The sequence below is a fragment of the Colletotrichum godetiae genome, assembly GCF_030913485.1.
Source record: "Colletotrichum godetiae strain CBS 193.32 chromosome Unknown BDP55scaffold_23, whole genome shotgun sequence".
NCBI lineage: Eukaryota > Fungi > Ascomycota > Sordariomycetes > Glomerellales > Glomerellaceae > Colletotrichum > Colletotrichum godetiae.
The window spans coordinates 503246-529820 of NW_026851271.1; the positions used below are offsets into that span (position 1 = coordinate 503246).

Genomic DNA, 26575 nt, shown 5'->3' on the forward strand with positions numbered 1-26575 from the left:
TCCTTCGAATTACAAGCCCGAATTTTGAAGAGAGAAAAGATTGACCAATGTCCTATCGCAATCCAAAAGAAAGCATAAATCATTGCAAGTGACTTAGAGTCGCCTGAAAATCACTGTAAAGCACCCGAGAGCAAGCTCGGAGCGTCCCACCGGTATAAGACGAAAGTGTCGAGATGCGAGGTTAAAGTTGCCATCACGGTGAGAATAATCCCTACAACCCCGGAGCACGGGTAATGCCCCCCCAATGTTAGCGCATTTGTTGGAGGGACGAACAACACCCGACATACATATTCTATTTATCAGACTCCATGTTTCAACCATTTATGAGAGTTTTGGTAGGAGCGTTGGGACTAGTCAAGATCACAGCGGTTGAGACGGTCCGCACGCGGCTTATGCGGGAGGCCACCACAGACCGGCAGACTTGCTATGGCGATGAGGCCCAACGACAGAAAATTGATGCTAGGTTCTAGCAAAAGCAAGTAGAACTGAATCCTTGAAGAGCCTACTTCGGGAAGCAGGATCAGATGAGCCGACAATGAGTTGGCGTCCTCGAGGGGGGTTACCTAACTTAAGGCCTCGTCTCTAGGAGCTCATAAGAGTCGGTAAATGAGTGATGATGCATGATTAAAGCCTACTGGAAAGGAAGAGATGAAGTGTAGTCTTCCTAGTAACTTGGTAGTGGTAGTTCACTCTGCAACCTGCTCACCCACAAGGCGGGGTAAATTGATGATCATCTCGGTGAAGCACATCCTCACCGAGGGTCTTCCCCGCTCACCTTGACCCGCTTATTCATCTCAACTACCTAACTGACCCCACCAATCGGCACTAAACCAACCCGCTAAAACACGCCCTCACGCGTCGACGGTTCCAATTCTTCAAAATATTGCGATAAAAAGGTAGAATGCATGGTCTCAACAGTGCCGTAACTCACACGAGCCGGGATGCTTTCTTTCACTTGGCTGCGGTGTGAGAGGATGCTTGTTTGTGTTTCTTAGTCTTACTGAGCAGCTCGTGTCTCCAATATGCACCGTTGTGCCACTCCTCGTGGGTACGACTGCTCTCACAAATGTGATGCAGAAGCAAAGCAATATCCCAGCACACTATCCTACAGCTTGGCTCAGGCCCTTGGGCCATCGCACCGCATTGATGACTTCCAAGTTCAGATGAAGCGGCAAGGTGTTGTAGACATGGACGCTGCCTCATCTGTCATCTACCACATTATGGGATGAATGCAAGAGTGGGTGTTTAGGTACACTTCCATTCTTCGATTCATTGTGCGTTTAGATGACTTTTGCTCGACTTTTCCTAGATGGCGCTCTTCTTCCGCAAGGTATGTGTATGGAGGTTCGCAGCACTCCCGAGTCACGCTTCCTACCTGGACTCACCTGAAGCCTTTGGCTTTTGGCAGTATCCTATCATTTGGCTATCAGACTTTGAGCGTTGGAGTATCATTGCAAGATAGGGCCTAGCAGAGACGAATGCCAGAGAGCACCCTTACTACTTGTTGCGGGACATGAATACCGGCACACCGATCCCATCGTCCAGCTGGGTTGATCCGCCAAGCCGACCAGCCGACAGGCAAGGCGGCAGAGCCCGGAAGGAGATATTCATGCCATCGGCTAGGTCCGCCACCTGAGAGATGGGAGACTCGCACAGATCTCCGGGCCTACTAGCCTCTTTAGTATCTAAGGTATATTGATATAACACAAGCGGGCTACCCCGAGTCTTCTGCACGTTGAATGTGCTGTCAACCGCGTGTATCTTGTCGCTAAGGCGGTGTTTATTGAGTCTCCCTTTTCCAGGAAGCCTGGTTCTCTCTCCTACCTTACCTATTGAAGCAACAGAACTCGGTTCTTGACCACGCATCATTATCGACACTGATCCAGGTACGTCGCGTGGCTTCCTGACTACAGGAGCAACTGGAGACATTATACGTGTACTGACCGCTTCTCGAGCACAGGAGTGGATGAAATCCTTGCGATTCTGCTGGCGCTGTCATCATCTCCCGCTGATGTCGAAGTCCTGCTACTTTCTGTAACGTTCGGCAACGTTCCAGTACAGAGGCATGTTACGTCTAAGGAGAAGGCTTGGAATTGCCTACTTGGTTTGAGTCTAACAGATCATTCAAAGACGTCTCCGCAACATTGTCGCCATGTTCAATGTCCTGGAGAAGGAGTTCGCCTGGCGGGAGGCTCATGGGAAGGCGCTGGGATTCGATACACTGAGAGCCTCGAAACCGCTTGTCGCCGTGGGCGCAGATCATCCCCTAGAGGAAGATGAGTTAGCCGCCGACCATTTCCGTAAGTTGTCTACTACTCCATGGACGGTGCTCTGCTGACTGGACGCAGATGGTTACGACGGTCTGCACGGGGTCCACGACGAGCATCCGCATCTGAGTCCCGAGGCAGCATGGGGAGCTGCCTTCCGCGAGGGTCATGGCGAGAGATCTACGTCTGCTCTGTTTACCCCTTCTAAGGCGGCGGCTCACCAGGAGATCCTCCGCCTGTTGCGCGAGAGTCCTGTCGATACCATCACCATCGTCGCTGTCGGCCCCCTAACCAATCTGGCCTTGGCAGCTGCAGAGGACCCTGTTATTTTTCTACGCGTCAAAGAAGTCATTGCTATGGGAGGCACCATCGACTTGCCAGGAAGCATCACCCCAAACGGCGAGTTCAACATTTACGCCGACCCAGTTGCGGCAGCCCGGGTATTCGCACTCACATCTCCTCGTCCGTACACATCAATGCCCGTAACCACGGCAGCCAGCACTCTCCCACCGTACCCAGATTATCTCTCCAGGAAGCTCAAGCTGACCCTGTTTCCGCTGGACATCACGACCCCTCATCGACTATTCAAGGGCCCATTCACCGAAAAGGCGAAGCCACTAGAGGAGGCGGGGAGCCCCCCTGGCCCAGTGGACGGGCCACTTCATGTCCCGTACCTTTGCCAAGATTGAATCGCTCAAGCCGCCCGGCAGTACTACGGAGGCGGAACTCCAGCTCCACAATCCCATGACCATATGGTACGTAATCACGCAGGAGGATCCCGGCTTGAGGACATCTCCGGAGCTAGAGGATATTCGTGTCGAAACGTCGGGCCAATGGACTCGTGGCATGTGCGTGGTTGATCGCAGGGGCTTCAAGAAGGCAGTCGGGCTAAGCATTGAAGCTGACGAGCCGGCTGTTGAAGAGCTGGTTGGCGATACTGGAGGATGGCTCGGCGCCAATAGAGGCAACCTGATTAGGAGAGTTGTTGAATCTCCTGGCGAAGATCTGTTTGGAAAGATCTTTTTAACAAGCATATTCGATTAGGTAAAGATTTAAGTCACGTTCTTGATCTCGAAACTCCTCGCTATTTGCTCCATTTCCAACTTCCTAAACCTTCATGCAGGTGGACTGCTTCGAGGTTCTCAGTACCAGGACGTCTCTCAGCGGCCGAGATCTATGTACATAAGCCTAATTCGCCGGTAGCAAAATAACCTGCCGACCATATCACCACTAGCTTTGTTATCATTTTTGCCATTATCTCTATGATCTATTACCAGCATTCTACATGTTCTGGAGTTTTTTCATCAGAGATTATACTCAGAAAGGCAGCTAAGAGGAGTAAGATTAATGGAGATGACAGTGACAGTGGCGATGATAGTGACAATGGTCTCAATGGAAAGGAACGAAGCGAAAACGTATAGATGCCTCGAGCTTTGGATCACTTTGTCAACCACTTATCCAGATTCATCCCAACTACACGCCTTAAAGAGGCGTGTAAGAGGCGGCCATCCCAAAGCTGTGGGGTTTGATGAAGCTTGAGTAACCTTGTGGAGAGTGGCGGCGCTAGGAAATGCACGTCCCGGCAACTCTAAGACGGACGTCGCCAGACATATCCGAACTCACTCAACTTCGACAAAAGTTCAGATGTCGACAATTCAAGGGAAGTCCTCAGGAACGAACTCTGTATTCAGGTGAACAAAGCACCGACTCGCAACTCCTGAAAACCAATCGTAGACTCAAATACCGAGTGAAATTTTCAAACACCGAAATCGGGGGATATCGAACAGCATCGGGTGATTACGGACGGCATGACTGATACCTGGGGCAGAAACACCAATCGCGTACGAGCGGCCAAATCAGCAAAACTTCTGAAAACAGTCGAGATCTGTGCTAATTGAGGCAGCTAGTCTGAGGTTTCCACAAGATCAAGTCGACCTGTTGTAGGCACTGGCGGATAGGTGCACGGTTTCTCAGCAGCGTTACGGACCAAGATGGCCTACGTATCGCCTGCATACGATGATCATTTCGATATCCAAGAGTCGTGAAAACAGTTACTACGTGAGATTCATGAGATGGAGAGGCGAAATCGTCGTGGTCTAGGTACTGTTCTATCTTACACTACAGGCAAGCCAAACCTACAGACTCTGCCTTAGAACACGGAGCTCAGATCCCATCCCATTCGAAATGTAGAATGGAATCAGGGACCTCATATGCGGCAAGCTTGTCTATAGCCTCAACCGGGGTATTTGCTCCCACCACAATCCCCGCATTGGCTGGGCGAATGAAATTCTCCTCGGCGGCTCGACGAATCCAGCCCAGTACTCCATCCCAGAAGCCGTTGATGTTGAGCAGGCAAACGCCACGCTGATGGATCCCAAGCTGAACCCACGTGGCAACTTCTAGGATCTCTTCGATAGTGTCATAGCCGCCCGCAAGAACTATAAAGCCAGACCCGGGACCTCCAGCAATCTCCTCTTCCGCCATCATGCGCTTGCGAGCATGCATGTCTTTGACGATGGTTGTGCGACCGTAAGTTGCCTCCTCCGGGATTGGCATGTTACCCGAAGTCATGCTGCTGTAGGTATTGTCCCTTTCAAACTTGACCAGTGCTTCGGGAATGATGCCGTGTACTGAGTCGGGGCCTGATAGTGAGACCAGGGTCTTGGCCAATTCCCCCATGAGCCCAACTGTTCCGCCACCATAGACTGTTGCGATGATCAGAAACCGTGGACCAAACTTCGGCTGAAAGATGTGAACTGACCTAACTTGATACCTCTGGCAGCCATCAGTCGCGCCAAATCTCGTGCAGCCTGCAAGTGGGCAGGGTCATTGCCGGTGGACGAACCACAGTATATGCATATCGTGATACTTTGTGGAGGGTTCGTGGTTTTAGCCACCTTTCTGCTGGTGGTGGTGGTGCCGTTAGCCAGATTGTCTACGGTTTTTCGAGAGATAGTGGTTAGACCTAATTCTCTGTAGAAAGCAAAATAAAGAGACAGAGGGTAGGTATTACTCACTACCTATATGAACGCTCAGAATGACCACATCGGATTATCAAGGCGTAGAATTTAGCGAGGCAACTGGCGGCCTGGAGAACCACCCGATTAGAGTTCAGTCTATATAGCAGTGCTTACAACCATTGGCAAGGGCACCGTAGAGTAAGGTAATAGGATTGGGTATCGGAGTCTGCCGCCAGTTACTGGGTTGATGTGACTCACACACGAGGTATCTAGCTGATTTCTACCTTTTTGTTCAGGCGCTCGCGTTTTCGTTGAATGCCAAGAACCGAGGTGATCAACCTCACCCGCTGAAACACCAACACCGCGTGGACTCATTCCAAAGAAGCTCGCAGCAAGGACTAGACATTCTAGGCACAAGGAGACACCCATCGAATTCCACAGATCTTCAATTTACCGCAGCAAGCCCGACGGGAACTACAAGAGGCATCATATAAGCCGCTTGAAAGAGTATGCTACTCTCAATACGTGCACTTTCCACAGTATGAACAGCTCTCGGAACAGGCTGTATAGTCACCGTCGCCATCGCTCCACTGGAGTCCATCCTCATCATCCGCACTCGGCCCATACTGTACATTACTCGCAAGCCATATACTCCATTCTTCATTGACCTCACTTGAGAATGCTGGGGCTAGTCCAGAGCATTGCCTCCGAATCTCGAGCTTGTCAAGCTGTTGGCGGCCGATCTCGAGCCTGTCGTCCCTTCGCGCACGAGCAAGGCGAACAAGATGATGTAGGAGTGCCGCTAGTTTCGAGAGCTCCCGGTTCTTCGATGTCTCCCAGGCTTTGACCTCCTGGGCTACATCCATGACCTCAATATCCTTGAATGTGCCTCTATCATGATATGCCAGAATGAAGTTGGGAATCTGGGCAATCCATAGACGCGGGATTTCCTCGCCAAGGAAGTCAGTGCCTTTGCGCTTAACCGACCGGGTCTTGAGATCGAAGACTGCAGATTGAGACACGTCAAAGCCGCCACTCTTCAACTGTATTTGCTGATGTGAGTCCTGCGGGCTCTTTGGTGTCATCTCCTTGACATTGAGATCTTCAATCAGACTGTCGACTGAAAGCTTTTCGACAAAGGCAGGGCTGGGCTGGTTCGTAGAGGGGTCTTGTTTATGTTTGAGGTAGCCATCACCCTCGTGACGAACAATGCAATGAAGACCCCCAAAGTCGTATTGAATGACGCGCTGGTGTGATGCTGAACCACGGACTTCATGATCCCAAGTGGTGTAAGCCTCTGGGAACTTGTGTCCATAGCCTCTGACATCGGACATCGTCTCTTTGGGAGAATTCTCCCTTCGGATCAGGTGAACGGCATTACCAACCACCTCGAGAAGCATCCGGAAGGGTTTCTCGTCGCCCCGGATGAAGCGAAGCAAGTTTCCAATGGTACTGCCACAGGCAACGACGTCAACTGGTCTGGGCGATGGCTCTGGGTGCCCCTTCAGAACAGCTTTGATGGCAGGCTCCATCGGATGAGCGGGGTATCGAGCAGCGTTCTTGTCCCGATAGTAGATACCATCGTCTTCTGACAGTTGTCGAGGTTCTGCGAGGGGTGTCCATCTGGGCGGAGCACCTGGCTTAGTGAGTATCATGCCTTGAAGCGGGCGAAGGGGCATCACGTACCTGGGACTATAATTGAAGGTGTTGTTCTGTCCAGCCAGTTGTATGACGCGACGAGCTGGCAATCTGTCACTCGAGCAGACGATTCTAAGCCCAGAGCGGATTTCGATAAATCTGCTACGCTGATCGTCTCTACAAGTGGTCCGAATGGCGGCACCGGCGATGCCGCCGCAGGTTTTGATCGTCGCCAACGCGGATTTCTTTGAAATTCTTCATACTTTTGTCGTCGGTACATGATGCAGGAATGAGGGCTCTGAAGACTTGGGGAATTGGACAACCATGCCGAAGAAATCAAGAACCGCGAAATGGTTGGAGATTGTTCCCATATTTGAACCTTGTTCAAAATCGGCCTGGTCCGTTGGCGGCGAACCAGTCATCAAGTTGTGAGGCGACCTCTTGCAGCCTTCATGCCGGAGGCCTACAACCCCTCACTTCACCACCCAGTCAAGGCGAACGCCTACTTTTGGTGGTATTTCTACTTCGTTGTTCTTTTACGTTCCCAACACGTTCGCTCCCAACAGAAAGCATCGAAGCCTAACTTTGCCCACTGATGCTTAGGCTAACCGTGGCATGTGACAACTTCTTGGCTAATGTACTTCGGCTGGGTAACCGCACTGAGATCGAGAGCGAGTCATCCTTTGCCAGAAACCGCGTTTTGTCGCTGCAAAAAATCAACCTCTCCCAGAATTTGAAATTGACAGCTCTCAAAGTCATCAATACATTGTCCAACAATTCCTTGTGAACGAAATCATGGCCCTGCTCGAGCAAGATGGTGTCACAGCACCCCCAAAGATTGATCCTGCTCGCGCCTCCCGTCTATTGAAGGTCTTCAGGGATGTCACCAAAGGCGGCAAAGCAATTTCCACGGCCGGCGAAGCACGTCTGTTCCTCGAGGCTGTTCGAACGAACGCCTCTCCCGCTGCCTGCCTGGAGATCATCACGGCTACCGAAGTTGCACGCAATGCTGTTAGCAACAGCATCCGCATCGATTCGTCAATCTCTTTCATACGAGCACACGTCTTTCCGTTCATCGATTATTTTAGCGACCCTGGGGCGAAGATGGTGTATGGTGGCAAACTCCTCCATCAAGTCCTAATCCTCATCGCCCACCCCCCAGTCCTTTGGGGAAACCTCTTGAATGTTTTCCGAAAGTCGCAACTCACCGAAGATGAGCTTCAAGTCTTTGCGTGGCTCTGCCTCGAGCTTGCTAGTCTACCTGACAGCGCACTCGATAATATCGTCAAGGACATCTCCATCACCTTGAGCCTGAAGCAGTTTCAGGAGACTCACAACCACGGGACTCGCGAGCTCATCTACAGAATCAAAAAGGTTCTTGCTCTCAGGTCGTCACCTTCGGGCGACGAGAATCTTGAGGCAGCTGGTGGTCGCCATGACAACGACTTTCCGAACTTTCGGGATATTTCGATCTTTCCAACTAGTGATGAATTCTACTCCAATGCAAAGCCTTTCTACCGAACGGCAGTCGAGGTTGCTACTGCAGATCACCTCCAGCGACCGCGAATTCATCTGGATAACCAGTTCCGTCTTCTCCGTGAAGACATGCTGGGCGAACTCCGTGATGATTTGAAAATAGCCATTGGAAGGAAGAAGAGCCAGAAGAGGGCCCAAATACTTTCGGGATTGTTGCCCATCGAAATTGACACCGGAGACGAGAGGCGAACTCGTGCTTGTGCGGTCTCGCTTACATGCTTCGGGGGACTGGAGTTCATGAAGAAGTTTTCACCGACCAAGTGCAAGGCCTTCTTCGACGACAACAGGAACTTCCTGCGACACCAGTCTTTCGGAGCCTTGTGTGGCGAAGATCACATTGTCGCGTTCGCGTTCTTGCTACGGGACGTGGACCAATTGCTGAAGAAGCCTCCGGTCATTACTCTGCAATTCACCAGCAGCGAAGCTACTGCAAGAGCTTTGCAGGCACTTAAGCCGTCAAACAACCTGAGATTCATTCTTGTAGATACTCCGGTGTTTGCATATCAGCCCGTTCTGGATTGCCTCCGGGAAGTAACAGAGTTACCACTTGGAGAGAGCCTTCTGCGGCTTCCTACTGATGAGACAAACCGGCCACAAGACTCACTTCAGCAATCCTCTTACGTGCAAGAATATGTCAGGCGACTAGAAGATCTACTGAAAGAGGAATCGCGTAGCCTTTCATTAGACAAGCAGACCTTTCGTCTCGATGATTCCCAGGTTCAATCATTGCTGCATGCCTTACAGAGCCCTGTAGCACTTATTCAAGGCCCTCCTGGTACGTGACTTTCAGCCTTGTCCACTAAGTATACACAAATTGCATGTTGACAGTGTTTGAGGCTAACTTTATTGACTCTAGGAACCGGCAAATCGTTTGTTGGCGCTCTGGCAGCAAAGATACTACTTGGAGATCCGGAAAAACGAATTTTAGTGCTTAGCTATACCAATCATGCGCTGGATCAGTTCCTCGAAGATTTGATGAAAATTGGTATCTCGTCTGGCGATATGGTTCGCTTAGGATCGAAGTCGACCGACGCAACTTCGGGGCTGTTGTTAGAGAAGCAGTTGCGAAGCTATGCTTACCGTCGAAATAATGCAACATGGGAACACATCAACGGCATGAGAACAGAGATGTATGAAGTTCGGATTGAGATTGAGGCGGCATGTGCCCTTCTCGTCCGGGATAAGGTTGGGTCCTTAGAGCTCTTGAACTTCCTTGAATTTTCCGACGACGATCAGACGTTCTACGAAGCTTTTCTCTTACCCGAGCAAGAGAGAGGGTTCCAACTCGCAGGCAAGGACAAGGGCGTCATGGGCCCCGACCATCTACTGGGCCGCTGGATTATGGGACAAGATGCCGGCGAACTCCGGCACTTCGTATCGACCGAAAGCCAGGATATCTGGCACTTGTCAAAGACCCAGAGATCTGTCCATATCCAACGATGGGTTGATTGCATTCGAAAGGAAAGAATTGAATCAGTACAGAACTTGATCAAGAGGTTCAACGAGGCCCAGGAGCAAGTGGAGAGAATATTTAGCGAGTCTAAATGTTCTTTCATGCAAACGAAGAAGATCATCGGATGCACCACGACCGCGGCGGCCATGTACAAGTCGCTGATTAAGGCTGCCAAGCCCGATGTCGTTTTGGTTGAGGAGGCTGGCGAAATCCTCGAGGCTCACGTTCTGACTGCTCTGCACAGCGACACGAAGCAGCTCCTCTTAATCGGGGATCATAAGCAACTGCGGCCCAAAATCAACAACTATGCGCTCAGTGTCGAAAAAGGAGACGGCTTCGACCTCAATCGCTCGCTCTTTGAACGACTGATTCTCCAGGGACACGACCACGTCACGCTTCAAAAGCAGCATCGTATGCATCCCGACATCTCGGATCTTGTCCGGCAGATGACATACCCGGATCTATTGGACGGTGACAAAACCAAGGATCGGAAGCCGCCCAAAGGATTTCAAGGAAGAGTCAGCTTCATTAACCACAGCCATCCAGAGGACCTGGCTAGTAATATCGCCGATCGCCGTGATGTTGGTGTCGTCTCAAGCAAGAGCAACCTCTATGAAGCGCGAATGGTTCTGAAGTTGGTAAAGTACATTGGACAGCAAGGATACGGCACGGAAAACTTGGTCATTCTCACACCATATCTGGGACAACTACGCCTGCTCAGAGAAATCTTGAGTTCCGAGAACGACCCCTTGCTCAACGATTTGGATTCGTTTGAGCTGATTCGCGCGGGACTCATGACTGCCGCCGCAGGAAAAGTACCAGACGGATCAGGGTCAGGAAGAATCAGACTCTCAACCATCGGTGAGTTTGGAGAAATCTTCGGTCAATGAGACCTCAAGACTAACGGCTCACCTATACAGACAACTATCAGGGTGAAGAGAGCGACATCGTCATTGCGTCTCTCACCAGGAGCAACAACAACGGCGACATCGGCTTCATGAAGGCGCCTGAGCGGCTCAACGTTCTGTGTTCCCGTGCAAGGGAGTGCCTCATTCTCATAGGCAATATGGAGACGTTCATGGCATCTTCGCACGGCAAAGCAGTCTGGCTGCCTTTCTTCAGCTTACTGAAGGAGAAGAACTATCTACACGATGGCTTCGCAATGCGCTGCCAAAAGCACCCTGACAGAACTGCACTGCTCAAAGATCCGGATGACTTTGATACAAAGTGCCCTGATGGTGGCTGTGACAAGGCTTGGTAAGTCCCGTCAAGAAGCTCAACATGACATGAATACAAGAGGAACCACGCTAAGAGACTGAAACCAGCACCGCCATGTTGTCTTGCAACATACACAAGTGCCTGCGTCGTTGCCATAGACTCAGTGATCACAGCAAGATTCGTTGTGATACAAGGCTCGCAAAGCACTGCGACAGGGGGCATGAGTACAGCGTAAACTGCAACAACCAGGATCAGAAATGTGCTGCATGCTTCAATGAGGACGAGGATACTCGAAGGCGCTTGAAACGCGACTTACAGATGGAAATGGAACGCAACCTTGCCCAAAAGAAATACGCTCAAGACCTACAAAAGGTAGACGACGACTTGGATCGCGAGAGAAGACTGATAAAGAATGAACAGGAGGATCTGAAGCGGAGCAAGACTCTAAAAGAACGCTTGGAAGAACTGAAAGCTCTCCGGCAGACCAGAGCTCGTGCTGAGGCAATGAAGGCCAACCGAGAACCCCCCAAGAGTGTTCCGGGTGCTTTCCCGGATGAAAAAAAACCTACGGCGAGTCCGTCCCTGAAAGTTGGGAGCGCAGAGGAAGAGTGGCAAAACTTAAAGGCGAGATTCGGAGCTAGTAGCAATGCAATGGATCAACTCATGAAGATGATTGGGCTCGAGAGCATCAAAGAGAATTTCCTCTCTATCAAATCTAAAGTCGACACGGCGGTGAGACAGGAGATTTCACTGTCAACGGAGAGGTTTGGCTGTTCTCTCTTGGGAAACCCTGGAACAGGCAAGGCTCAGTCACCTCACAAATTGGTCTGATACGACAGCTAACATACCAATTGCAGGCAAGACCACCGTAGCACGGATCTATGCCAAATTCTTGGTGTCGGTGGGTGTCATAGCCGGCGGTCGCTTCGAAGAGACATCTGGTTCGAAGTTGGCGTCTTTGGGCGTGTCTGGCTGTCAGAAGCTGCTAGATGACGTTTTGAATGACGGCGGCGGAGTGATCTTTATCGACGAGGCATACCAACTCTCCTCAGGTAATAGTCCCGGTGGCCGCGCAATTCTTGATCTCCTGCTCGCGGAAGTTGAGAATTACACCGGCAAGATTGTCTTCGTTCTCGCTGGGTACAATAAACAGATGGAGTCCTTCTTTGCGCACAACCCTGGATTTCCGAGTCGATTCCCGATTACGATGAAGTTTGAAGACTACGACGACGACGAGCTTCTGAAGATCCTTCAGTACCAGTTGGACAAGAAGTATGGAGGCCGCATGAAGTGGGAAGATGACCTCCACCTCCGCGTCGCATGTCGTAGGCTTGGTCGAGGGCGCGGAAAGGAGGGATTTGGCAACGCACGAGCAGTCGAGAATCTTCTTTCCAACGTGTCTAATCGGCAGGCGAATCGAATTCGAAAGGTTCTTCAAGGTGGGGCAAGCCCAGATGATCTCCTTTTCACGATGGAGGATTTAGTTGGGCCGGAACCTTCAGCTGCCCTTGGGCACAGTAAAGCTTGGAGTAAATTGCAGACACTGATTGGACTTGGTTCAGTCAAAGAATCAGTCCGAGCCTTGATCGATAGCATCCAGACAAATTACGTCCGCGAGCTGGCAGAGGAACCCATCATCGAGTACTCGCTCAACAAAGTCTTCCTCGGCTCGCCGGGAACGGGGAAGACCACCGTGGCGAAGCTTTACGCTCAGATCCTCGTTGATCTAGGTCTCTTATCTAATGGAGAGGGTAAGCCGGCGCACCTGGCTACGATTGTGATAGTGCTAATGCTTTATAGTGATCGTCAAAAACCCTACAGACTTCGTAGGTGCTGTCCTGGGAGCCTCCGAGGCCCAGACCAAGGGCATACTGGCGTCGACCGTCGGGAAGGTTCTCGTCATCGATGAGGCTTACGGACTCTATGGTGGCAGTAGCTCATCTGGGGGCAGTTCTGATCCCTACAAGACTGCTGTCGTAGATACCATTGTTGCCGAGGTCCAAAGCGTTCCAGGAGAAGATCGATGCGTGCTCCTCCTGGGTTACAAGGACCATATGGAGGATATGTTCCAGAATGTCAATCCGGGCCTGAGCCGACGGTTTCCATTGTCTTCCGCTTTCGTCTTTGAAGACTTCGACAAAGAAGAGATGCATCAAATCCTGAACCTCAAACTCAAATTACAGGGTTTCTCTGCTACAGACCAAGCCAAGCAAGTCGCTTCAGAGATGCTCGAAAGGGCGCGCAATCGACCAAACTTTGGCAACGCCGGAGAAGTAGACAATCTACTAAACGGCGCAAAGGCACGTCATCAGCGACGATTATCCGCTAAGGAAAGTCATCAAGTCTCCACGCTCGAAGCTCTAGACTTTGACCAAGACTTTGATCGCGCGGAACGGAACGAGACCAATGTTGCCAAACTCTTCGAGGCGACCGTTGGTTGCGAGAAGATTGTCGCTACGCTCGAGGGATACCAGGAGACTGTACGTTCTATGAAGGCACTGGATATGGACCCAAAGGAGAGTATTCCTTTCAACTTCCTCTTCCGCGGCCCCCCTGGCACGGGCAAGACCTCGACAGCGAGAAAGATGGGCAAAGTCTTTTACGACATGGGATTCTTGGCCAAGGCAGAAGTTATTGACTGCTCTGCATCCGATCTTATCGGCCAATGCGTCGGCCATACTGGCCCCAAAGTGCAACAACTCCTGGATAAGGCTCTCGGGAAAGTGCTGTTCGTCGATGAAGCCTATCGTCTTGCCGAAGGACAGTATGCCAAAGAAGCGATTGATGAGGTTGTTGACTCGGTGACGAAGGACAAGTATAAGAACCGCCTTGTGATAATTTTGGCTGGCTACGACGAAGACATCAATCGACTGCTTTCAGTGAACCCAGGCATGTCAAGTCGGTTCCCAGAAGTCATCGACTTCCATAGCCTTAGCTCCGAGAGTTGCTATGAGCTTCTGCTGCAGCTTCTACTCAAGCAAAAAAGAATCCTCCACAGCAAGAAAGCATCTAACAATCTCGACTTGGATTGCTTATCAAACCCATCGTCCGAATTCCAAAGGGAAGTCATCGGCATGTTTCACGCGCTCACTACAACCGTCGGCTGGGCCAGCGCTCGAGATGTTGAAAGCCTCGCCAAATCAATTTTCAGCATCGCGATCAAGTGTTGTCGCGACGGACAGGTAATGATCGACGAAGACCTCGTGAAGAAGGAATTTCTCAGGATGCTTGATGAGCGCGAGAGCCGGGGACAGCAGGCGGAGACCATTCGTGGCATGCCCAAGCTCGCGCCAGTCTTCCAGCAGATGCCACTCCCTCCTCAAACACGGAGCATGCAAACAGTGGCACATGCACAAACTACGGCTGAGGCCACAGACGCGGAAGCAGAACCCACACCTCCTGAGAGCCCGGTGGCGGAGGTCAGTGACGGGAGCTGGAAAGCAACACGCGACGCTGGTGTCAGTGATGAAGTCTGGGAACAATTGGAGAAGGACAAGAAGGCCCAAGAGGAAAAATATGCCAAGTATCGAGACATGCTCGAGAAAAAGCGCAGAGCAGTTGGTGCTGCTAGGGAGGCAATTCTCAAAGAGCTTATCGAGGAGGAAAAGCGTCGAAAGAAAGAAGAGAAGCAGCGTAAGAAGGCCGCGATGATGGGTCGATGTCCCATGAATTTCGCTTGGATCAAGCAGAGTGCTGGTTTCCGGTGTGCGGGAGGTTCACATTTCATTTCTGATGAGGAGATTATTTGCACTTGAACCATGGTGTGTAGGCGAGATAAAGAGAGAGAATGTGTGTCCATACAACTGCTCGTGACCAAGGCAGCAGAGTTGAAGGTTACGAGGCAATGAGGCATTTTGGACCTCTTAATTACAAGTCCTGAAGAGTCGCACAGTCCGAATCACAGTCAACTTGAACTATTCACATTTTGTGATTTGCTGGACTCTCAAACGTTTTGATGGACTCCAGCGAGTCACAATGCCAAAACCAACGAGACCCGATGCTCATCCTAAAGCCACAGCGGAATCTCACGACATCGCAAAAATCTTGGATTTCAGGGACCGTGAAAGTCGGCTACTAGTGCCTGTTCACCGTGTATGCACACATTGGGGGTTTATTAATGAATTCCAAATATACCTATCCGTATAGTATGCCTATAGTTCATGCCTATACTTGCGCGCCGTAGGACTCGATCGCCGGAACAGCTGAGCCTCCAAAGAACTAACCAACTCCATGATGTTGATCGTGGGGATCAAACACTACTCTCTGCGGTTGTCGAAAGTGGTCTAGTTGGCTGATATGAAGTAGGAACGCGAGGAAGACGAGACGCGATTTTTAGAGTCCGGAATCGAGATGCGATTGGCTCAACAGATCAGCGGTTCCGAGTCCCAGAGTCGTGTCCCGGTTAACTGGGGGCCCTGGCCCTCCCGCCCTGTCAATATCTGGTTCAAGGTCATCCATGTGGCATGGAGCTGGCAGGGATCATGGGAGCGTCGCTAATCCTCCGAAGCGCTGACCAGATTTGGACAGACACGCCTTCTTCAATGCCTAGCGCGCGGTCGACCGGCTGTCATGTCTTCTGGGGAACGTCGTTGCAGATGCAGGCAGTAACATTATGGTTAATGGAGAAGGGAATTGTTAACAATAGGGTTTGATCCTACGCGGGGAAAGTTCTGTCACGATAATGCTATGCGGGGAAGACGAACGGCATAACATCTTAGTTATCATGACATGGCGAGTTATTGCTGTGCAGAATTTTCAACAATTGTTTTGGGCTGTCAAGGGTGGGTGATCAAATCCCCATCGGCCGCCGCGGCATCACAAGATAAAAGCTCAAAAGGGTGACTCGCCTGCCGCGCATGACAGCCCTATAGGCTATCGACAAGCGTAAGTAAGGTTTCGCCAAGTGCACCAATACGCGGGGGCCCGGAACCTGGCAGGCTTGCGTGGTATGATTTCCTCTTGTCAAGGAACGTAAACCAGAATCAAGTGGAGAGATCTACGAAACCTGGCTGTGCCGCTATGAGGTGTGGTTTTACGGCTGGGTCTCTCGTAAGATCGACGCTAGATATGTTTCATCAACTACTCAAATCCAGGGAATCTGGCAATGCTCTGCCCACGTCAGGTATCTAAGACTGCCCTGGATGCCAGCCTTTATCCACTACAAATGAAGCTGTTGAAGTTTCTTTGTTCGGATAGTAAGCGAGATAAGAACCCTGACATAATACCAAATACCTTGGTGGCCACAAAACGTGGATTGTTTAGGTGTTGCGATACATAAGACTATCACGTTGGAGAGTACACTAGATAAGCGCAGCTATCGCGATCAGTCCTGGAGCGTGCAGGGAGATACCTTGGATGTGAACTAAGTGTCACGATCATGAGATTCACAAGGCACAGCTTGATCAACGACCATAATGTAGAAAGAAAGCCTCAATGATGATTTGCTACAGGCTAAACAAGCTGTAAGGAGTATCCCGGTCTGTACTTTATTCCTCGTCCTCCTCTGCTGCGTCTTCTGCAACATCGACCACGTTCGCCTTTGCGCCAGTCGCTCCTCCAGCCGCGCCACCAGTAAGACCACCGAGAAGAGCACCAATTCCTCCAGCGCCACCAGCGCCCGCCGCACCGCCAGCTGCACCTCCCGTGAGACCTCCGAGGAGGGCACCCAAGCCTCCGGCGCCGTTGGCACCGCCAGCACCACCCGCGCCGCCAAGAAGACCACCGAGCAGACCCTCAATACCCCCAGCGGGGGCCTTGGGAGCAGCGGCAGGTGTCTTCGGGGCAGCAGGGGCAGCAGCAGGAGTCTTGGGTTTAGCGGGAGCAGCAGCAGGGGGAGCGGTGGTGTTCGTTGCAGGTTTGGCTGAAGAGCAAGAGTACCATTGTTAGTATTCGATTATGTTTATATTCTCGGACGGACGGACGGAAACGGGGGAGGCGCGGGGGACGGCGCGCGACGGAGGGGGGGTGCTCTACGCACCACCAGCGGGAGCGGCACCACCAGCGGAGTAGGCCTGGATGCCCTTGTCGAGGGCGGCAGTGATCTGGTCAATGCTCTGCTGTGCGATGCCCTGGCCGATAGCGGGGACCTTGGAGACGATGGCGGTTCCGAGGCTGGCGGAGGCGGTCTTCTGTTGCTGGAGGTTCTGGAGGACGACGCTGGAAACACCGATCTGGTCGAAGTTGGACTTCTTGGAGACGAGAGTGTCAATCAAGGTAGTTGCGGACGAGGTGAGATCGGTGGCGGTCTGCTGAAGGCCGAGAGCCTCCTGGAGCTGAAGAGGCTGAGCACCCTGGATATCGGTGGCGGCCTTTGACAGGGTGTTCTGGACCTCAGTGGAAGCAGCCAGAATGGGTTGTGCGGATGCAACATCGTTACCAACGCCCTGACGAATGCATGTTAGTCAAGTCCGATGTACCATAGTTCCTGCATATCCCATCTCTGCACCGCGTCGAGGCCGAGACTTCCCAACGGTACCGTATGCCCGACGTTCGGACCGACGTACCTGGACAGCGGTGTTGAGCTTGGTGAGAGCTCCCTGGACGGAGGTGACGGCGCCCTGGATGACGGAGAGTTGGCGCTTCTCGATGGGGGAGGCGAAGGCGGTGCCGACGAGGGCGAAGAGAAGAGTCTTGGTCAGTTGCATTTTGATGATAAGTCACTAGCCAGAGTGATCTGTGATGGTGTCGAGGGATAATTAGAGAATAAGGTAACGAGCAATAGCAGGTCTCCAACCCGGGAGTATATAAGTAAGAGCGTTGGAAAAGTCTGTGCTGACAAGGTTTGATGGATGAGGATGCTTTTTCATCCCCGATTGTGAGCCGGGAACCATCGAGCTGATATATGAGTGACCGGATGGCTGCGCGCTGACCTCATGTGCCACGGGCAAGCAGTGAAGCAGCATCTCGTGAGTTCACCTCGGCAGCAACTCTAAGTCCCCTGTACCAAGATAGGCCCAATGTACGCACAGCCCCCGAAGCCTGAGACGATAGAAACCATAGAGGTGTGGATATAATTATCGCACCAGACCGACGGCACGACGGCTTGCGGGCAGTTTCTTCGGACGTCTCAAGGTGTTCGAGAGCCCTCCCTTGTTTCTATGGTGGAGGAGGGCACGGATTACGTGCTACGTTGGGCCCAGTCTTCACGTCCAGTTCAGCTGCAGCTTCTTGGCTGTCGTTGTTGAGTTGAGGGGAGCAGCACTAACTTCCATGGCTTATTGGCAATTATGTCGCCCCCTACCAGTGCGTATTGACGAATCCAGGATTGCGCCATGTCAAGGTGTGTGTGAATTTGTGTTATGTGAGCCGTTGGTGTGGGGAGGGAAATAGTCAGTTGTGTGCGCTTGCGAGCGTTGGAGTTCAGATGAAACGAAACTCGGCCGTGTAAGTCGTCTCACAAGGTCGACTGCAGCTACCCTTTTGGACAAGTGCAGGGAGCCCCCATGTCTGAGCGGCAACGTTTGTTCAAGAAAATCGTGAGACGTTTGGAGACGTTGAGATCCCTATGCCAAGGACCTCCCTCCGGACATTGTGTGGCGATGGGGGAAGACCGCAGGGTTGAGGCTCTGTCTTCTTCTCACCATCTTGCCGCTTTGGGGTTGGTATGCACCACCACACCCCTTCACCACTGCTTCGAGTCAGAGAGTCAAAGAACTTCAGGCGCGACGACATCTGTCATTCGCCGGTGGCTTACAGGGAGTTGCCGACGATCTGGGCAATCAAATGCAGCAAACAATTCATCACCCCAGAGTCCATCACCCAGCCTCCCGCGCACAAACCAGCGAAAGACTCGAGTGCCAATGTATGGGTTTCCTATTCGGGTAATGTAGAGGAGAAACTCTCTCCAGGCTGGTGGGTTTCGTGTAACCGGGGTGGCCTCCAAACAGGTTCAAACGGGGTCAGGCTCTAGATCGCCGCAAGGGTTACGCAGAGGCCAAGCACTAAGTAATAGTTGACGGCTCACGGCTCACGGCTCTGTGCCAAAATGGCAATAGGTTTAACCTTAGCACTAGGGAAACGGGGTAAGATGTATGACAAAACTACCGATCCCCACGAAAACGAAGGTCAATATGGCATCTGTGTCACCACCGGGATATTGCCTCTCTTGACTCTCAGATTCTTGATCTGGGGAATACGCGGCATCGTCTTGGCCATTGATACCTCGTGCAACTGGGGAGGCGATGATGTCGTCGCCGGTTTTGGCGTGTGTCTTAGTCCCAGACGACCTAATCAGCTGGTACGGCGTGACGGATGATCGGCTGCCACCCATATTCGGCGACGCAAGGCCCCTCCGTTCATTGACAAACATCGAACCGGAACACGACAGGAAAGCCGGAAGACCAGAGCAGAGACTGCCAAGACAGAGACAGATTGGTCCCGTCGGTCTCTGTCGCCCAATGACCCTGCATGATGGACTATGCGTCGCCTCCTTTGCCCACCCATTTCCCTCTTCAGGCAATTCATGAGTCAACTGGAAGCGGAACAAGAGGCAAAAGGGGGTTTTGCAAATGGGCAAACGCGGCTTTGGGGTTTGGTGTTGAGTTGCAGACTGCGCGGGAACACGGCCTATCCGTTCCTTTCAGGGTCGCTGCACAGAATGGAATGCGGGAATTGTTCGAGAAGACTGTCAGACAGAGCCGTGGTAGTGCCGTTCTCAGGTCATGTCTCTACCTACATCGAGTCGAGAGCTTGATGCCGATGCGAGTGCGATTATTCGCCGCACCGGAATTGCGGCAAAGGCGGCCAAAGAATGGGACGAAATGACTGAGTAAGCTCATGTGACAACCCTCCGCAGAATGCGATTCGTAGTTCAGCTGACTGGAGCTAACGAGGCTGAGGGTCTCGACTGACAAAGACGGCTGGAAATCTCCGGGGAGGCCCTACGGTCTTTTCGGGGGTTGGCCGGGTTTTTCTCAAATCCAATAGGGCTGCGAGCCCCCTGCGAGAGGGCCGAAGGATTCGGCCCCGCTATCGGCGCGGGGAGAACGGCAAAGCGGGGCACATATCGGCCAATCGAGACCCACCCGGTCCTCGGTGATTTCGTTCGGTGAATTCATCCCCGCTAGATGTAAGCCGGACCTTAGATTGCGATGCCAACTTTGCAATGGAGAACATATATATATATATATATTGAAACAAGATTTTATTGAGCTTCATTCTGCTCCCGCCATCAAAACCTGTCAATCCTTTCAAATCCCCATTGCAGTGACTAAAATTCATCACCTCCACCAGAGACTCAGCCATGAGCGAATCCTCCGAGATCCTCGCCACACTGGCATCTCAGCTTTCGCAGCTGGCGACTTCGACTTCTAGCGATGTTGAAAAGAACAGCGCTACTGTCAGCATCGCACAAAAGATCCTTACTGCAACGCGAGGACCGACGCCGGACTGGATGGACTGGATGATCAAGGTCATGGAACTGACTGGACTGAAGTTATTCCTTGACTGGAACGCCTTGGAAATGATTCCATCGGAAGGCTCTATCAAATATGCTGAGCTGGCCGATAAGTTGTCAGCGGATGAGCCTCTTGTTCGTAAGTCTGCAGCCTGCTCGCTCAGCTCCATACTAAAGCTGTCGATAAACGTCCATATTGACATCGGGAAAAGGAAGGCTAGCTTGGGTCCTTGTTTCTGGTGGACTATTGCGTCAGATTGACGGAGACAAGATTGCACATACAGACAAGTCGCGCCAATATCTTCCTGGGATGCCCAATGAGGTCTTTCTACACATGATGTGAGGCTGAAAGAGAGTCACCTCCTCGTCCAATCACCTAACATGTCTGCTAGGTTCGAGGAGCATGTAGTCACGGCTATGGGGCTCCCAAAGTACTTCGAAGAGTACGGCCGCCGCGAGCCGGCTACTCGCCGCCATACGCCTTATGCCTTTTCTCATGGTCAGCCCGAAAAGGAAGTCTGGGAAATTCACCAAGAGAACCCTGCGCAGGTGAAAAGGTTTATGGAAGTTATGGAGATGACGCAGCAGTTCATTCCTTTAGCTGGTATCTATGACTTTGGCTGGGTGGAGACGAAGCTCTCTGAGCAGCACGACAGGCCGATTCTTGTGGATGTGGGTGGCAGCAAGGGCCATACTATCAAGGCAATCATGAAGGAGAACCCTTTCATTCCAGCCGATCGCATCATTCTCCAGGATCGAGATGAGGTGATTGAACAGGTTGCCGAACTCAAAGATCCCGGGCTCGATGGAGTACAGCTGCAAGTACACGATTTCCACAAAGCGCAACCCGTCAAAAGTACGTTTACATGCTTTCGAATCTCTCAGGTGTCCTTGAAGATCAGCTGACACATGCAGACGCACTGATTTATTGGATCCGGCGATGTCTGCACGACTATGGAGACGATGACTGCGCCACGATGCTCACGCAGTTATCGGATGCCATGAGTTCGGACAGCAAGGTACTCATTGTTGAATACGTCCTTCCGAGCCCGCCCCCGCCTATTGGCGCCATGACCGACTTCAGCATGCTCGGAATTGGGGGAAAGGAACGGACGGCCAAAGACTGGAAAGTACTTGTTGCTAGGTCTAGGCTCAAGATCGAGAAGATACATGGCCTGGAAATGAAGATGCAGGTCATTGAATGTGTCAAAGCTTGATTTGGCATAGATCGCTGAAGAATAAGGACGAGTGGACCGTGGAGTACTAGAGCCCAAGTTCGGGAACGGTCGGAGGCTGAAGTCGCAATATGGAAAACTGCTGAAGGATCACACCTCTTCACTCAAATATTCCCGAGTCTCTGTTACGTTGAGCTACATTATGTTTTAGCCCAAAGGGTTCGATCTAGGATGTTTTGATTGCTATTTTCGTTGTCGATAAACAATAATTTGTCACCCTGAGCGGCATAATTAACCCCGTGGAATCCAAGAACGCCCGCGTGTACCTAAACGGAACCGCAGACGAAACTTTCCTGCTGAAGGTAATGAACGCAACTTTATGTTTCCCCGGAAGTATTTCTGTCTCCATGTTTATCCTGGAACCTGTCATGAAACAACCTTAAGTCCACCGGCAAACTCTACTTTGTTTGACACATGCCTAGATGCGGGCAAATGCGGGTGAGTCCCCGCATTATATGCCTCCCCGAATCTTCAATCATTGAACATTGGATGATCCTACCATCGTCATAGTCAGTAAAGAATGGGGTAGTAAATGTGTCAAAACCTGTTGTGAACAAACCTTGTGCATCGCCCAAATCTCGTCTAGATAGAATACTCGATCAAGGTCCGGTCGGACATCTCCGTTGCCAAGCCATGCCATTCGATGATCATAGTCTTTGGCTCTCTCGTATTCAAAATCTTCCCATCGAGGGTGACCCAGAGCGGTGTATCCGTGTAGACAAGAACCAGGCCACAGGGTTCGGATCTTGGCCTTGCCCGAAGCCCCATTCTTGTACCATGATTTACAATTACCTATAAGTTGGGGAACACAGAGGTGTCAGGTGTCAGCTTGTGTCGCGCAAGTTGAAAAGCCGGGGAATAACCATCCTCGGATAGAAGACTAAGGAAACTTACCGGTGTATACAGTCCTGTCGAAGTAGTTATCTGCGTACTGGAGGAAAGATTCCACAGCCTCGTCCTTCACAACAATGCTCTTGTACCCTTCACGGATGCATTTTTTAATGCACTTCGTGACGTATGCGATTTGTTGTTCCATCAAGATGAGCAAGGATCCTGAACCAACGCCAGACTGAGCGCTTAGGATTGGGAAACTGTTAAGAAAATATAAGCGGACGCGAACTTTTAAGGGCACAGGACGCTCCATAGTTACGTACAAGTTAGGCATCTGAGGGACACAAACAGCCAAGTACTGTTTGACATCTGTGGCCCACAGGTCTTGCAGATTGATGCCGCCAGATCCACAGATCGGGAAGCTAGGTACGGCAGAGACGTCCTGATTATGTGCGTTAACCCTGGAGTAAGGCATTCGGTAACGAAGGTAGCTCACAAAGCCAGTGGCGCAAATGATCGCGTCAAATTCGAGTTCGCGGCCGTCAGCTGTCACGACACCCTTCTCAGTGAACGATGCCAGGTCTTGAGAACAGAACTCGACATTGTCTGCTGTCAGACTCTCCAAGTAACCTAACAGAATCTTCATTTCAGTCAAACGTCATTTTGACACAGAAAGGATTGGAGGAGTTGTGCAAACCAAGATCTGGTAAACTTACCCGGTCCCGGCGTTAGTCGTTTGCAAGCAACTGGAAAGTCAGGTATAAGCTTCTCAGCGATTTCAGGCTTGCACGCAAGCTTCTCCATCATCTTAGCCTCGATGATCCTCCGGGCTTCTAGCTGCAAAGGTTGGCCTTGCTCGGTAATCTTGTGTACGGCGTTGAGGCCTCTCTCCAACTCTCGACGGAACTTAGAGTATAACTCCTCGTTTGTAAAGCTCTTCTTTTCCTCGGGAGAGAATACATCTGAATAGAATTCTAGCATCAGAAACCGTAAGCGTGCTAGGCTTTGGAAGGAGTGAATTCACGGTTACTAGCACCTGCACCCTCGTTGAGGCGCTCAAGGAAGGCTGAGGCAAACGTGGAAGAGACCCAAGCTGATGACGACTATTGATTAGCTTATCTACGGTATCTTATAGGAAAATGGCATACGTACTTCGACTCCTTACAAAGTTCGTAACATGTTTTGCTTTCTTTTGCATCTGTGGCATGATCTGAATTGCACTAGATCCCTAGAGAAACACGGAATTCAGACTGAAAACAGCTTAATGGGACTGGGCTTGTTACTTACCACACCAATGACGGCCACTCTTTTGTCTTTCCACGAGAATCCCTCCTGGGCTTCTTCCTTGGCGGCATCCCAAGCTGCAGAGTGATGCAGAATGCCCTTGTACTTATCTCGACCTTTCGTTATCTATTAGCCCTGCTGAGCTTGCCTTTATTGCCAATGTCCGCAGACATTCGGATATGTGGCTCAAGCTTACCCGTAATCGTTGGCCATTTGGGTTTTGATAGAAGACCAGTGGCATACAAGAAGTAGTCGGCCTCGTCTACTTTCTCCTCGTTCTTGTCCAGGTCTAACACTCTGACTGACCACTTTCCACGTTCTTGGGACCATTCGGCTCCGACGACTCGGTGCCGCAACTTGATGAGACTCTGCAATTTGTAATGGTCGACAACCTTCTTCAAGTACCTGTGAATCTCTGGGCCGGGCGCATAAAATTCGGACCACTGGGTATTCTGACAAAAGGAGTACTGGTAGCTGTGCGCGGGAATGTCGCATGCGGCACCAGCGTATCGATTGTGATGCCACACTCCGCCGATGTCATCTGCAGCTTCGTAGATCTGGAAGTCAATGTCTCGAACATGCTCTCTCATGTGGATTGATGCCCCGATGCCACTGAAGCCCGCGCCAACGCAGATGACCCGAACTCTGCGATCAGAATCGATAGGCCGTTCAAGGAGAGGAGACGCCCACGTATAGTCTACTTCTTCCCTGTCGCAGATTCCATGAGCATATTCACTCCTGTGAGTGGTGAATGTAGTGTAGAACTTACTGCAGGTCTCCTAGGGAGTTGCCGTTGGTTGTGCAATGCGGCACACTATCGTTCTGAACCATGATGAATGAACGAAGCGGGATAGGTTCAGTCAGATTTTTTTCAAAAATGGTCTAGTGATAGAATAGTGCTTTCGATGAATGTTTCAGGATGCCTGAGCTTGCGTATTCTTGCTGTTGAAATCTGGGTCTGTCGTTGTTGAGGGCAGAGATTCCCATTCCAGAAATATTGGGGTTTATCCACGACCACACGCTATCCACGGCTCACAGCAATCCGACATGGCCGTCATGCCGGAGTTAGAGCCGAAAAATACAGTGCAACCCGTGCTTCTCCATGGATTGGTAGGATTGTCAAGGCTGGTGTTTGGGTGACAGATTTCAGATGAGGGGTAAGGTCGGCAGATGTTAGCCACTACCCACGAGACTAAAGATGGATACTAAAGGAAACACGGTAGCAATCTCTACTTTTAGCAGGCGTCATAGATATTTCCGGCTATTCCATGCGGGAAAGATCAATTTTGTGGTGATGTTTTGTTGGTTATAGTTGTTGGTAGCTCGCTATCTTGTCGCCTCAAACCTCGCCTGCCGCATTGTGTCCTTGGCCCGATGCGTCTACGTGGCGCAACGTGTTGGAAGCAAACAAAGATGAGACTTTCTGCAATTGAATTCTACGTTCAAAAGCCTATGTGCCGTTTTAGACAATCGTTGTGAGACTGACGGGCTTTCGACGTTATATAAGGTAGTAGAGATAATTAGTCGATGCAAGCAGTTAGCAGTAAAATAGAATATGTCTGAGCGAATCTACTCCAGGGTTCTAATTTTGCACTCATGGCAAAAGAAGACCATAGAATCATTATAAGGTATTGGATAATTGAACGATTTGATGTGCTTCAAATTAGGTAGTCACTCCGCAAGTCGAGTAAAAAGGAACGGCGGTCACGTCTAGCCTTCAAGGTCGTGTTCAAATCATACATCTCTTGAAGATTCACATTCGGCGGATTGGCTGAATAAAGCCCAGGATAGGCCGCTCTCACTTCACGTTTGCAGTTTCTTAAGTTCTCCATATTCCTTAGAGTCTGATATCACGCAATCTGATTTACCACCAAGAACCTCTGGTTACCACGTCATACACAAGGTTTTCCCATGAACTATAGATGGAAGTTATAGCTGCCCTTAAAACATCTTTTGCATCAAGTATGATCCAGACGAGTGATGGGTTAAAAAGCTCGAATGCACGTAATTCAGACCTCAGCGGTATTGAGACAACAACATAATGAGTATGAGGATGAGCACCTCAGTTTCTACTAAATATCTGGATGTCACGCCGTAAACAGTACTGAAGATCTGTTGATAGATGGGATGCTTTGGATAGGACTGGAAAGTCCATATGGGCAGCTGAAAAACAAGGGTAGGAGATGAGAAAGACAATCACGGATACCTTTACACATAGGCTCTTGCTGGCAATTAATGACTTCAAGTTGATTTGGGGTCTTCGCAACACATTAAGCACCGATTTTCTTTTTGAACACAAGTAAGACAGTTTCCAAGAACATGGAATTGTAGTCAATTCGGTTGACAGGCTATTCAATGGCTGCTAGTCATGTCTGGTCGTTCGATATCATTCGCCATTGCGACATAATGGCTCAATCCGAAATCGGACTTAAAGGTCCCATCATCTGGATTTCCCTTGCATCACTCGATTCGATGTGATTGGAGCAGAATATTGTCAAACGACGCCAGCAGAACCATGCTGTTGTTCTATTGATTCCATGAACTGCGGCCCGCGCAGCGACTTCGCGGGGTTCAAGAGAGAGAGGCTGATGACGCCATCTGGGAACCGATAACGTGACGTTCCACCAGTATGGTGAAAACCGCAGACCCAATTCCCGGAAATGGCGAAGACCAGGGGAAGCCCCTCATCCCCGGACCATCACGACATCAAAAATCCAACCGAAGGGCGCTGAATCTGCTTAAGATCAGATGCGTTCCTG

At 50.9% G+C, this 26575-nt stretch overlaps 7 protein-coding genes across 7 annotated transcripts; 3 read left to right on the plus strand and 4 right to left on the minus strand.

Annotated features, from left to right (window-relative positions):
- Nucleotides 1-1668: 1668 nt before the first annotated feature.
- Nucleotides 1669-3311, plus strand: BDP55DRAFT_716061 (inosine-uridine preferring nucleoside hydrolase; the record flags this gene model as incomplete). Its single annotated transcript, XM_060578328.1, is given in 6 exon segments — nucleotides 1669-1690; nucleotides 1789-1886; nucleotides 1961-2063; nucleotides 2131-2300; nucleotides 2349-2932; nucleotides 2952-3311. 3 exon segments carry the CDS (start codon nucleotides 2153-2155, stop codon nucleotides 3309-3311), a joined length of 1092 nt encoding a protein of 363 aa, XP_060429042.1. The 5' UTR covers nucleotides 1669-1690; nucleotides 1789-1886; nucleotides 1961-2063; nucleotides 2131-2152.
- An 896-nt stretch (nucleotides 3312-4207) lies between these two features.
- On the minus strand, nucleotides 4208-5452 carry BDP55DRAFT_665643 (uncharacterized protein). The gene is made up of 3 exons (XM_060575055.1): nucleotides 5285-5452; nucleotides 5029-5202; nucleotides 4208-4972 (listed from the first exon to the last, which is right to left on the minus strand). The coding sequence occupies exons 2-3, from the start codon at nucleotides 5051-5053 to the stop codon at nucleotides 4431-4433; spliced, it is 567 nt and encodes a 188-aa protein (XP_060429043.1). The 5' UTR covers nucleotides 5054-5202; nucleotides 5285-5452; the 3' UTR covers nucleotides 4208-4430.
- On the minus strand, nucleotides 5437-7328 carry BDP55DRAFT_611489 (geranylgeranyl pyrophosphate synthetase). Its single transcript, XM_060571184.1, has 2 exons — nucleotides 6914-7328; nucleotides 5437-6863 (listed from the first exon to the last, which is right to left on the minus strand). Exons 1-2 carry the CDS (start codon nucleotides 7143-7145, stop codon nucleotides 5746-5748), a joined length of 1350 nt encoding a protein of 449 aa, XP_060429044.1. The 5' UTR covers nucleotides 7146-7328; the 3' UTR covers nucleotides 5437-5745.
- A 332-nt stretch (nucleotides 7329-7660) lies between these two features.
- BDP55DRAFT_553205 (ATPase) lies at nucleotides 7661-14827 on the plus strand (the record flags this gene model as incomplete). Its single annotated transcript, XM_060569268.1, has 6 exons — nucleotides 7661-9176; nucleotides 9258-10715; nucleotides 10775-11111; nucleotides 11180-11897; nucleotides 11935-12823; nucleotides 12873-14827. The coding sequence occupies 6 exons, from the start codon at nucleotides 7661-7663 to the stop codon at nucleotides 14825-14827; spliced, it is 6873 nt and encodes a 2290-aa protein (XP_060429045.1).
- Nucleotides 14828-16863: 2036 nt separating this feature from the next.
- On the minus strand, nucleotides 16864-18031 carry BDP55DRAFT_166946 (hydrophobic surface binding protein A-domain-containing protein). The gene is made up of 2 exons (XM_060565729.1): nucleotides 17576-18031; nucleotides 16864-17455 (listed from the first exon to the last, which is right to left on the minus strand). Exons 1-2 carry the CDS (start codon nucleotides 17714-17716, stop codon nucleotides 17042-17044), a joined length of 555 nt encoding a protein of 184 aa, XP_060429046.1. The 5' UTR covers nucleotides 17717-18031; the 3' UTR covers nucleotides 16864-17041.
- Nucleotides 18032-20313: 2282 nt separating this feature from the next.
- BDP55DRAFT_729268 (O-methyltransferase) lies at nucleotides 20314-21683 on the plus strand (the record flags this gene model as incomplete). The annotated part of the gene is made up of 4 exons (XM_060579544.1): nucleotides 20314-20605; nucleotides 20679-20805; nucleotides 20859-21322; nucleotides 21382-21683. 4 exons carry the CDS (start codon nucleotides 20314-20316, stop codon nucleotides 21681-21683), a joined length of 1185 nt encoding a protein of 394 aa, XP_060429047.1.
- A 489-nt stretch (nucleotides 21684-22172) lies between these two features.
- On the minus strand, nucleotides 22173-24406 carry BDP55DRAFT_553292 (uncharacterized protein; the record flags this gene model as incomplete). Its single annotated transcript, XM_060569277.1, has 10 exons — nucleotides 22173-22196; nucleotides 22261-22493; nucleotides 22596-22792; nucleotides 22856-22974; nucleotides 23029-23162; nucleotides 23249-23494; nucleotides 23557-23625; nucleotides 23685-23760; nucleotides 23820-23932; nucleotides 24013-24406. The coding sequence occupies 10 exons, from the start codon at nucleotides 24404-24406 to the stop codon at nucleotides 22173-22175; spliced, it is 1605 nt and encodes a 534-aa protein (XP_060429048.1).
- Nucleotides 24407-26575: the final 2169 nt, after the last annotated feature.